At 37.3% G+C, this 12,710-nt stretch overlaps 1 protein-coding gene across 3 annotated transcripts in view; it reads left to right on the forward strand.

Annotated features, from left to right (window-relative positions):
- The first annotated feature begins 1,109 nt into the window (after window positions 1-1,109).
- The window catches only part of eif4g1a (eukaryotic translation initiation factor 4 gamma, 1a), a 33,436-nt gene continuing 21,835 nt past the window's right edge, over window positions 1,110-12,710 (forward strand). For all 3 annotated transcript variants that reach the window (XM_056742731.1, XM_056742732.1, XM_056742730.1), the window contains exons 1-3: window positions 1,110-1,524; window positions 10,294-10,344; window positions 10,529-10,647. In XM_056742731.1, coding sequence (XP_056598709.1) covers window positions 10,573-10,647 — 75 coding nt within the window. In that variant the 5' untranslated portion in view covers window positions 1,110-1,524; window positions 10,294-10,344; window positions 10,529-10,572. The remainder of the gene's footprint in view (window positions 1,525-10,293; window positions 10,345-10,528; window positions 10,648-12,710) is intronic.

A 12,710-nucleotide genomic window follows, 5' to 3' on the forward strand; every position in this document is an offset into this window, starting at 1 on the left:
TCACTGCACACAGCACCCTGCTCTTGGTCTGCATTTATAATGTCAAACTTTACTGTTAAAGGAATCGTCCACTTTCAACATGCATTTTCATAATCCACCCCTGTTGTCATCCAAGATGTTAATGTATTTTTTGTCGACAAGACATATAGGTTTTTGGATGAAAACATTCCAGGATTTTTCTCCATATAGTGGACTCTAATGGACTCCAAACGGTTGAAGGTCAAAATTACAGTTGCAGTGCAGCTTCAAGGCGTTTTTCACTGACCTAGTGAAACGATCTGTCATTTTCTTAAAAAAATTAAATATGCTTTATGAACACAAATGCACGCCCTGCTCCGTTCTACAATGCGCGTCCATTTTATTCCAAATACTTCACACGCATTCAAAAGCGCTTTCATGGGCTGTCATTACTTCTAAATATAATTCTGAAGGTGTTCTGGAGGGCACGTTAGAAATTCGGAATCGGATCAGGCAGCAACATGGTTTGAAAAGTGACATAAGATATGAAATATACAATAATAAGAAAAACTAACACAAGAACCTACAAGGACCATGCCATCTCCATGAAGGTTTATTCACAATAATTTGCCTGCTGCTAAAGTTACCAAGCTTGCTATATGCCGGATATGTAAATCCTACAGAAATGTTCATTATATGTACCCCATAGCCAAAATAATATAAATAATGTAAGAAAACAATTAAAAGGGAAGAAATCAAAGGAACACAAAGACTCTTAAACGTCTATTATGTTCAGTGTTGTGACATTATTTTTATGTTTGGAGATGTTTTGCTTCCATATGTTTTCAAATAAAATTCACAGTAAATTAATATCACTACAATGCAAAACATTTCATTTAAATATAATGAAATACGTTTAAATCAACATTAAAATATGCTTATTTGTGTATTAATGAAAATTTTGTGTATAACACTTACTAGTACAAAAATAAACATTTGAAATTACTATTTCAAATATAATACATTTCAATTATTTCTTTTTAGCGAATTAGAATTTTCTGTTTTTTTATGACCCATCAGCAGTTAACGAAGACATGAGACTCTTATTATATGTGCTCTAACCCGGAAGTAGTCAGGCGGCTAAACGAGCACTCCGTCCGGTTCTGCGGGCTCAAGGGGGAGACGCCGAAGCACCATGGCTCTGTTCTAAACGCGTTTATTAGTAGAAGTGTGATCAATTTACCGGCAATCCGTCACCATCCGCGCCTTAATCATGGACCTCCAGTCAAGAGGCTTGTTCTGGGGGCATCAACTTTGTCAGTAATAACCTCTGAAAACTGTATTTATTATTTTTCCACCCCATACTGTCACTTTTATGCCTTTGCACGCTACATGGGATTTAAACCTAAAGTGTCAGGAGCTAGCCAACACTTCATACTTGATCAGTCCAAATAACCCCGTGGAAACGGAGACATCCTATGATAGTCAAGTACAATAAAACAAACTTCTAAGAAACGCATTGACGAAGTTCTGCCCTCAAGTTTTCTTGCTTGTCTGCGGTGCCGGGTAAGTAATCGTGTTCCTTATGCTAACTTTGATAGCCGCTTTATAAACCGATAATCGGTAGGGGCCAAGTGGGCCTACTTTAATTCTTATAACGAGTCTCATATCGCTGTATGTTAACATATTCTTTTTCTCATTAAGAGCTTATATTTAAACGTAACGGTCACATTTTCATTTGATTCCTCATAATATCCCTCAAACGTTAAATAAATACCACGTTCGTACTTAAACGCTTATTTTCCCAGGTCAACATATTGAACTTAGTTGAGATGGGAGTGAAGTATTAGGATTTTGAACATTTAAGAAAACAGGCTATTTTGAGTCTTAATTTTGGTTCGGTTTGGGTTGAACTCTCTCGGCCGAGGATCGCTGGTTTTCTGCACTTTATAAGCATTTGTTCGAGCTGCCAGTTATAAGCAGAATAACAGCACGCGGGCGTTAGAATAAGTTTGTGTTACGCGCGACGAGGTCTTTTATTTTCTCACTATGGCATCTTTTCTCAAGTGTTGCACACAAGCAATCTCTAAGAAACTGTAGAAGTAGTCCCGCTCACCGTTGGCTTTCGATATGTCATTAATTTGACAGGGGTAACGTTAGCTGATTAGCTAGTGCGTTGAAATGGACACTTGACATCACATGCACAGAAGGCCTGGGATGATTTTTAGTTTCTACAGATGCCTGTCAAAGGGGCTTGTCCCTGGTTATTAGTCGAAATGGAAAAAAACTAGTTTTTAGGGGAGAGAAAATTTAAGTTATACTGCCATTATTGGGCTAAACGTGAACGTGTCAGTGCCATATGGAGGCTAGCGCTGTTAGCCAGCGGCAGTGCATCATGGCTGCGGTGTGACACGTCTGTAGGAGCAGCTCGTTGATTTCGACACACTTTTGATGTCTCTGTCTTAAAAAATGTCTACATTTGGAGATCCGAGCTATCTTAGTGGTTAGTTTAGTCATGTATTTATTTCGCAAACGTGGCATTGTACTAACTCGATGTTAAGTTTTATGTTCAACCTTATTTGGCTCTTTGAGTTTGACTTGATCAGTGTTAAGTGTTTTGCGGGGTTTCTTATTATATTTATCTCTTAAGTTCATCTATTATTTCCTCTTGTCTGTGTCTGGTCACATGTATCAGTTTAGTTGGTCTGTGGGATTAATGATTGCTATACAAATATATTTTTTTATTTCTTTAACACGGTTTATATATTTTTTAAAGGTAAAAAGCAATTATAAATAAGTAAAGCGTGTTGAATAACTAATAATGTAAAATTTAATGCTTTCCTGTCATGATAGTTATAATAAAGAAGGACCGTACTTCGCCTTCAAGCATGATGTGGCACAAATTTGGGGGAGACGAGAGATGTTTATAGTATCTCATGCAGTTCATGTGTTGAACAGTTTGTATGTCATTATAAAGATACCTCCTTGTTTCTCCACATGACTTAAGTCAAAACTCTATGAGCCTCCCTCCCCCCACTGCCCCACATACACTTTATCTGTATGTCATGGCTGCCTGGCACATGGGTTATGTTGAACACATATATGGACGACAAAAGTAGTCTTAAGGGTCGTTTTTTTCTTTGATTTTTCCATCATCTGAATGCTGAAGAAATAATATTTCCATTGATGTATGGTTTATTAGGATAGGATACTATCTGTCGGAACAACTACTCTTTACAAAGCTGGAATCTGACAATTGCCCTTGAAGTTCTTGATCTGAGGCAGTGTAGAAGGCCACCCACTCACAAAAATAGTTTTTATGTATTTACATTAGGAAATTTACTAGATATCCTCATGGAACATGATCTTTGCTTAATATCCTAATGATTTTTTGCATAAAAGAAAGATCATTAAATTTTACCCATACCATGTATTTTTGGCGATTACTAAAAATGCTCCCGTGCTACTTAAGACTGGTTTTGTTGTCCAGGGTCACATATATCTTCCCTCCCCCTCATGTCATAAACCTCCCATGCCCTGTCCATTTCTGCTGTTGTGCATGCTGTCAGTGTCAACAATTTAATATTTACATGGTCAGTTTTATATGCGTGCTGGACTAAGCAGAGTTATGATCACATCATCCACTTCTGTCTGATTTCTAAAATGACTGCTGCGTTTTATTTCGCAGTATACACTAGCAATGCTAGGATCCCTAGTTTAGGCAATGCATGCACTTATGTGTATGCATATACCTTGAATTTAATATACGTGATAGTATTTAAATATATAACAATGAAACTAAGGTGTATTGACATTTTCTTTCTAAAGGCTGCATTCCCCACATGGTGCAGTTCTCTAGCATCACCCCACTCTTTCTAATGAACTCAAGTCTTTTTTAAAGAGTGTCTGAGGGTGTGTTGGTTGCCATCTGTTGGGATCAGAAACTCAGGGCTGGATGGCAGGTCTTACTCTATTGTGTTTGGGTCACTGGGGGCAGACAGGCATAAGAGGACGTTACCTCTGAAAGCCCTGGTCTTGGTTTTCCACCTGCTCTACTGCATGGTCCAGTTATTTTCTCTGCAGAGTTGTAAGATTCTTCATGGTGTGGGTGGGTCTTATCTGAATTCACACTAGTAGACCTCCACCCTTTTGTGCTTGCTTAATCATAAATTTACACTTTCTCAGGCATTGTTGCTTTTGCCAACTATTATAAGCAGTTAGACTGTGTATGTGTGTATATATATATATATATATATATATATATATATATATAGGCCTGTCACGATAACAAATTTTGCTGGACGATAAATTGTCCAAGAAATTATCGCGATAAACGATAATATTGTCGATCTGTGACCATTTTCATCTAGAATAATGATAATGGCATAATAATGCACATACACCTTTCAAAATTCAATAAACGTTTATTTCCAAAGACTATTTAACACTGAAAATGGAAAACATTTTAAATATCCACAATAACAATGAACAAAACAAGTGCATTTTAAATTTTTCTCTGTAGGACTACTACATGAAAGTGCATTCAGAACAAGTGCAACTGCTTAAAGATACAACACAACTTTCTCTGTAGGCCTTCAACATAACAGTGTATCAAAACAAAGACTCCATAGCCCATATGTTAACTGTAGAACTTTAACAACAACAAATGCACAAAGAATTGCAGATGTGCAAAGTTGATAATAAGTAGCCTAAGAATAGAATAACCTACTTATCCTGTCGTCTGAAGCGCTATGATGTTCAGGAACGGAATTTGCAGAAAAACGTGTTTACAGTATCACAAGTAAAAAACACTTTACAGTGGTAAGAGACTTACTCTTATAACAATTTAGTAAAAAAAAATATTTCATAGTGTTCAAGTCTATAAAAATACTGTACAATACCGTTAGAATAAAACGAAAGTACGGAAAAAGGTGCAGCGCACATTTAAAGAACGAGAGCTCTGCCTTTATCACTACACGAGGAAACATTACGGACAACAACTAATAAGCAGTTAAGCAAGTTTTACGTTGTTTATCATGTGCATAGTGTCTGGACTTTTGATCAACACTTGTATGTTTTGCGATCGCGGTCCGGCTCGCGTGAGCAGTGGAGCGGTGATAACTCCTGGTGCTGTAGACAGGGAGCTCTGTCAACTCACGAAAACATTGTATAAAAAAACTTTGCATGCCATAGTTTACACAGGACTGGCGGGAAATGTGCATTGATACTCCTTCATTCTTCATGTTATGTGCTTTACTTTGATAGGTGAACTGTCTTTCCCGCGTCCCAGCGCGACATCTGACGGGTTTTCCCAAATCGCATCACACATGTCTAGTCAGTACAAATGACAACGACACGTAGGTCGCTTCACGAGCATATCACGCTGAAGGGAAACGGGGGTTTACAATTTGCCCTCTTTGTTATCTGCCAGAATGACGGGCGGCCATCAGATTTTTCCGTCACTGGTAAAAAATCAATCGCGGATAACAAACAAGTATGCAAATGAAATTATCGCGGACGGCAAAATTATCGAGGTCATTTTTTTTTATTGTGCGATTAATCGATTTATCGACTATCGCGACAGGCCTATATATATATATATATATATATATGTAGTGTAGACTATATACCTCCAATGAAACACAGTTTGTGGTATACAAGAAGCTCATTTATTTCAATATTATTGTGATATTTAGAATTCTTGAGGAGCCACATATACCATTTGTAAAGCATTGCCATGGGGATACGTCATGATTCTCTGTTGAGTATCTTATAGTGCTGGACCGATATGGTGTATATTTATGTATAAATGTATATTTATACCAGTTTCCAGGGACATTACTGTAGCTCTGGGGGATATGACTGTATATTCCATTTCCGCGGAATAAAATGTCTACTGCAAAAGATTTTTCTATTTCGTGTATTCCGCGCAGAATGTAAATGAGTGGGCGTGGTTAACTCAGCACTCTGCAAGTTAGACATAATGATGAAGGAACATGTGAAATCCACACATAATAAACTAATAAATCATATAACTGCAATTGACTCTCTTTCAGACTGTTGTTTTGTGATCAACTCGTGTGATTCCACTCCATTGGAGCACTTTCTCTCGCTCTCCCCCACAATGCTCGTGCATGGATCGCACCTGTGTATAAAAAAGCAGATTTCTTGCAGATTTCACATGTTAGATCGCTATGCAAAGCTGTTAATAGTTGTAAAAGATTCAAACTCTCAATGAAGCTCGCCGCGTCACACTGTGAGCTAGCTGAAAAAAAAATCATGCTTTTTTGAAAACTGGTCGCAGTCTGGAGCACAGATATAATTGTTTTTAATGCTTTGGGAGATATTGAATCTTGGGTTCACGATTCGATTAAAAGTCGATCCCCGATTTGTAATAACGATTCTTTCTCAAAATTAGATGTGGTATATGTTTTAGGGGTGGCAATTGCTTGGTCCCTCACGACCGATTCAGAATCAGTTCTTAGGGTTACGATGCAATTCAGAATCTATTCTTGACGTACTAATTAGCATACAGAAAACTTAATTGAGTCGCATTTGCACTCAGAGTCTTCTAGTCTTTGAACTATCATAAAATGGCCCAATAAAGCCATTCTCATTTCCATTTTCTGTTGTCCGACATAAAAACAAGTGTATAATAGTAAAAAAAGCTAGTCATTATTGCCACATGTTAAACAGCAATCACATTCACGAATTGACACATTCTTTGACAAATCCTCATACACATAAGAGATGTAATTTTGGCAATATAGTGTATCATGTGTGTGCTCCGCTGTATCTCTGCGTGAGGAGTGTGCTTTCTAACGGGACCGGGTGCTGCACCTCTCTCGTGGTTGACTTCTGCCTTTTTTGTTCCGATGACATCACGTCATTATACTTGCTTATAACGTCTATAATCGATTTTTTTTAAAATTTGTCAATCGATTTGCATCGCTAGAATCGATTTTTTTGTCCAAACTCTACTTTACATATTAAGTCACGGAGCGTGCAACCAGCTTTTCGAGACCGATTAAAATCCGATGACTCAAACCACTTGAAGAAACTGGACAGGTCTAATTCATCTGCTTGTTGAGGCCACATTTGTCAGGGCTTTACTCCTCCTATCAGAGTGCACTGGCAGCCTTGCTCAAGCTCAAGTTCGTTGTTTTAAATGTAGACGTGCAACAATCCCACTCAAAACGCGCTGTGACATTCTCTGGCTTTTCTGGGATTTCTACAGTCCAGCGAAATGAAGCTCAGCAAAGCTAAGCTAATAGGAGAGCTACTGCAAGGGAATTTCAGCTAGCAATCAATTTATTTACATAATATTATCTAATGATGCTTAGCATCATTTAGCAAAATTGCTTAAATTAAATTGTCGAAACAAAAGATGCATTCTATCTAAAAGCGAATGCGACCCCAGACCTGCCTGAAACGCTTTGTGTAATACGTCACTTTGTAACATGATTTGACTAAGAACACCCAAATCTAAATGCAAGTAAGGTGGTAAATCACATTATATCCTCACCGCAGCAGCCAAGTTGCGGAGACGCTGAAAGTGAAAGTTACCTTTTTGTTTCAACCTTTTTGACGCTTTGTGTTTCGTTGCAAAAAGAAAGACTCTTTGTTTGCCCTGCCAAAAGATGAGACAACTAAAAACAAATGATTAAATTTAATTTACAACACTGTTCCAGAAAAGTACAATCCGAATGTTCAAGTTTAAGCAGGGCATTTCACCGTCGATTACTTCAGGAACCTGGGAGAGAGATAAAGACTTGCTATGCGCGAAAGCTTTGGTTAAAAAGTGGAGGCGTTCCAACCATTAAAGCGTCGCTGGATGCATCATAAATAACGCAAGCGCTTTTGCCCTTCTTCACCCAGTGTTACACCAAGTCTCGTCACGACTAAACAAAGACAATAAGTCCAAAATAAATTCTATATAAAATGACATTATAAATAAAACATTTGTTGCTTCTCGTTGGAAAATTATTTCTGATTATTATGACTTGTTTTCTTATTTCATGTTGCGTGCATGTCTGCATTTGCAGATCACAAACACACAACAACTTCAACCTGCATTAGTCCGTAACAAAGTCTTTTACAATGAAAATATACGTACAGGCTGCGAATCAGTTACCATTCCCTGCAGTAATGCGCACTTGTTTCTAGCTCACACAAACTCTGTATGATGTATATGGTTGTTTGTTTATAGTCTTTATAATGTTGTATATAAAAGGTAAAACGGTTAGCTATAGTTTTTAACTATTTAACATATTTCTTCAATAAATCCTTACCAATTGCTTACATCCTGCTGGAGTTGCTCTGGCAAAGATGATTTATCTGCTTAATCATCTTCATTTTCTGTCTCAGATTCGGACTCGAATTTATATAAGGTACCGATGACATTTTATCAAATTGACCCCTTTAATTGTTTTTCTCCCCAACACTTTTCAAAACAAAGTTACGCTACTGAAGGAATGCGTCAGGTCAGGTGCATGTCAGGGCAAAAAAAATAATGTCAAAAGAACTAACTGCAGTAAAGTGTGTTTATACTGTTGGAGATTCTGAAATTGAATGTTTTGGCGATGTAAATGTGATTATTTTATAATTGTAATGCAACTGAAAAGGATTTAATGGTCGCGCGTTATTTTAAGTTAGGCTTACATATATTGATTGGGGAAAGAAAAAGGGATGGGGTGTGAACTCGTTGGCTGGTGGGTCCATGAGGATATATGATGGGGTCCAGTACTCCAAAAAGGTTGAGAACCTCTGTTATAGAGGAAAATATTAGGCTTACTTTAAATGTGAATAAAACGGCCAGTAGGTGGTGGCAATTTTTTTGAGTTCTTGAATTATTTCTACCAACTCGTTAAAAATCGTTGACTCATTCAACAACAAAGCAATTATCTCACTGAATCATTATCTCCTCCGTTCAAAACACGGATTCATTTAGGAGAGAAACAAAGCAAAAAGACAGATAAAAGTGTTCAAGCTAACGTTAATGCGCATATGCAACATTAGGTACGGCTCAACGATACAACAGTTTAATAAACAGAGCGGCATCATGGGAATTTTGAAGCTTTAGCCTTGCGATGCTACCGTTGCACCGGTACACAGTGCGACCCTATCGTGAACCCAGCATCCTGATATGTACCAAATTGATATGAATGTTTCTTTACACCCCTAGTCCTGGGTTAAATGAATTCCTGTCCAAATTACATACTGCACACTTTCCCATGGAATGGATTTACTTGTACGGTCCGCCCAGGTAAATAAATGGCCGCCCGCCCAAGTATATTTGGCATCACATTTTGTAATATTTTATCTATTCATGATGATGACAGTATTGGTGATTGATTAACTTGTGGACAAACAGCGCTTCCGTGGCTTCTCTCTTTCCTGTTTGATGTGATTGGTGCGTGGCCGCGTGCGAGCGTCGTCATCTTCGGTATTCGCATGCATTCCCTTCCAATAAGCTCTGTGTGTGCGAGCCCTTGACATTGCTTCCGTGTGTGTAGTTAGCTCTATGAAGAGTATTTAACGGTCACTTGTATAATACAGCAACACATTGTTGAGAAAGGGCAAACAGCATATGTAGATGTACTGTATTGTGATTTTGTCCGATGGCGTTGCGTTTTTTTTTTTACTGCACTAACACAATAATACTCTGACAATATCTATTTATCAACCATTTCATCTACAACTACTCAGTGCATCGTGGATTATGTGTATTATGTTGTATATTTTTTATATTTTTTGAATATGTTTTTATTTAAGTGTATATACTGTATATCAAAGTATACTGTTATTTGTTAAACATATATTGTAAACATGTTATTTGTAATATATTTCAATTGTATTTTGCAATGTCTGGGGCACGCTCCCAAGCTTATCACTCACCATGGCACACGTGTTGGTGATGTGACAATAAACGTGATTCGATTATATATCAGGATTTTAGCAGCAGTTAAAGTGACTGCTGATGGCTTTCAGTTGTAAAATATAGTATAATGTGACAGATCAGAGAGTAGAAGATAAACAGATATCAAGTGTCACTAACATGACACAAACGTGACGTGACGACGTCACAAATATGCTAATTAGCCACAAGTCTGTCAAAATCCTGTGGGAAACACTGTATTATCTCTTTAACTTATCATTTTAGAAAGTGAATAATGTCTAGTAGATATCTCTGTATTCCACATTTATTCTGCTTTACACACACAATACACGGCACTATGCAGCAGTCTTGCCCCTGGCTTATGATATCTTAATATATTGATAGGTCATTGTTTCTTCCTCGGGTTTTAAACTTTGTTTCTGTTTTTTCCTTTCTAGCATAACCTGGTAGCGAGAACACTACACAAGGATCAGAATACTAATTTAGAGGTATCCTTTCTACAGATTACTTCAATTTTTTCATCCTTATGATTTAGTTCTGGAAACCAGGATCCTTTTGACAATATTTGCCAATGTAATGCTTTGTTTTTATATACTGGTCTTGTCAGGACTCATTTTGAAAGAACCTGTTATGTTGTAACCCATTATTGAGCATGTTTTGCTGATTTGCTAGTTTGGCAGGCAGGTGTGAGGCCCCCTCATGCAGAACCACAGGAAATGAATAAACCACCACAGCCTATCACAGGACCCCCTTCTATTCCCCACCCTGCCCAATCACCAGGACTGACACAGGTGGGAACCAAAAAGCTTACTTTTTGAACAGGAACATAACCCGGCACATCTAAGTACCAGTGGTGGAAAATAATGAATTACAAATTCTTGAATTACTGTAATTGAGTAGTTTTTTTCAGGAATAGTAGTCTTAGTTTAAAAACAGTGTACTTTTACTTGAGTACATTTTAAGTGCTGTATCGATACTTTCACTGCGAGGTCTTTTCCTCACATTGTCGTCGCTTCTTTATTCTGTTTAATGTGCATGTGATTGGCTTAGGAAAATAATCAATCCCGCCACGTGACCCACTTAAATCGCTCATAGAAAATTTGTGTCACACCGATTTCAAGACCTCTGCCGCCAATTTAGTTTAAACATGGAGGATGACTAACGTGTGCCTCAGGCAGGGCGCGTATCAAACGGCAGTTTTGCGCACTTGAAAGTCACCTGAGGGAAAGCGACACAATACGAAGGCTCGTCCGAGATGTAGAGAAATATTGAGTCCCTGAATCACTCCGTTCGCCAAGTTTCATCCAAACGGCTATATCATGAGAATTGTCCATCTCTCTCTAAAGTCTCTACATCAAGTGCTCTGCCCTTATAAGTGAGTAGGGAACATATGCGATTTGAACACATGTGAAGTAGTTTTGCAACTATGCATTACCAGTTATAATGTTGTAAATAACATTCAGTATCTTGCACAGCTTTTTCGATTCGCTTAAATAAGTTGTCAAAAATACATCGAAAGAAGCCACAGGGAATACCTTTATGTTATCTCTGTCTGTATTTTAAACTTTTTAAGACATAAACCATGGACAACAACTCCAGGAAAAAATCGCCATTGTTATACCTAAGAAATAATGTCACATACATCTTGGATGGCTTGAGGTTGAGTAATTGATCAGCCAGCTCCTCCACAGATATGACTGTTAATGCTAATCCAATGCAATTTAGGTTAAAAATGTTTTGCATTTTTTGCATGCAGCATTTAGGGCTCCTATTTATTAATTTCTCCATTGTAGGGCCTAGTACACATAATCGAACAGTGTTTTCAAGTGCATAAAGGGATTTAACTGGAAAACTGAGCTTATAATAGACTGACAGACAAAATAACCATTCAATGTGTAGTTCTGTCCGAGTTGTATCCAGTTATATGGTTTATCAGTAAGGTAAAGATGTGTTCTGTTAAATGTAGCTATTTTCTGTATAAATCTCTTAGTTTGTTTATAATAATAATTATTCTTAATTCATTAAATAACAGTGCCTAAAAAGTAACGAGTAACTAGTACTCTTGAGTAGTTTTTTACTTTTACTTAATTTCTTTTAACACCAGTACTTTTACGTGTAATTGAGTACTATAACAGTAATTGTACTTAACTCTTTCGCAGCAAGCCTTTTTAAAAAAAAGTTGCCAGCCTACGCAAGCGTTTCTTTACATTTTCACCAAATTTTAATGGCTCACAGTACATTTTCTGTAAGGAATATATGGACAAACAATATGTCCAATGAAAGAACAGAGTCTCAGCTTTTAAACAACAGAAACCGTATTCTTCTATCATCATTTGCTATTTTTTTATTACTCCGTAGATGTGGGTAGGTTTCTTCAAAAATGCATTATTTTGATTAAACCGAGATAATTAACGGTTTGTGTCAAAGATTCTGCCCAAATTCCACTCAGAACAATCATTAAAAATCGCTAAAACATATACGTTCTAGGTTCAGGGATTCTGTACTTTTTCCCAAAGGTGTGTAATAGCGCCACCTGCTGTAAAACAGTACAAACACTGATTGCCGTAATAACTCGTCTTTGGCGGGGAACCGTTTTTTTAAATAACGAGATAACCCGTCAATGGCGGTGAAAGATTCAAGTACAAATTTCCAGTGTTCTTTCCATGACTGCTTAGTACTTATTTAACCAGGGTGTCTTCAGGGTCTTTAAATTGATTTATCAAGTTTTAATACATTTTGAGAAAATTAGTCTTAAATGACGTTTTCCAAGGTATTAAATTGTGTTTCATCTTTTCGTATTTGTCCAAAGAGGTCATATGCTAAAGTTTGCCTGAATTTAATCATTGCATAGGCA

The sequence above is a fragment of the Triplophysa dalaica genome, chromosome 3 (assembly GCF_015846415.1).
Source record: "Triplophysa dalaica isolate WHDGS20190420 chromosome 3, ASM1584641v1, whole genome shotgun sequence".
NCBI classification, from domain to species: Eukaryota; Metazoa; Chordata; class Actinopteri; order Cypriniformes; family Nemacheilidae; genus Triplophysa; species Triplophysa dalaica.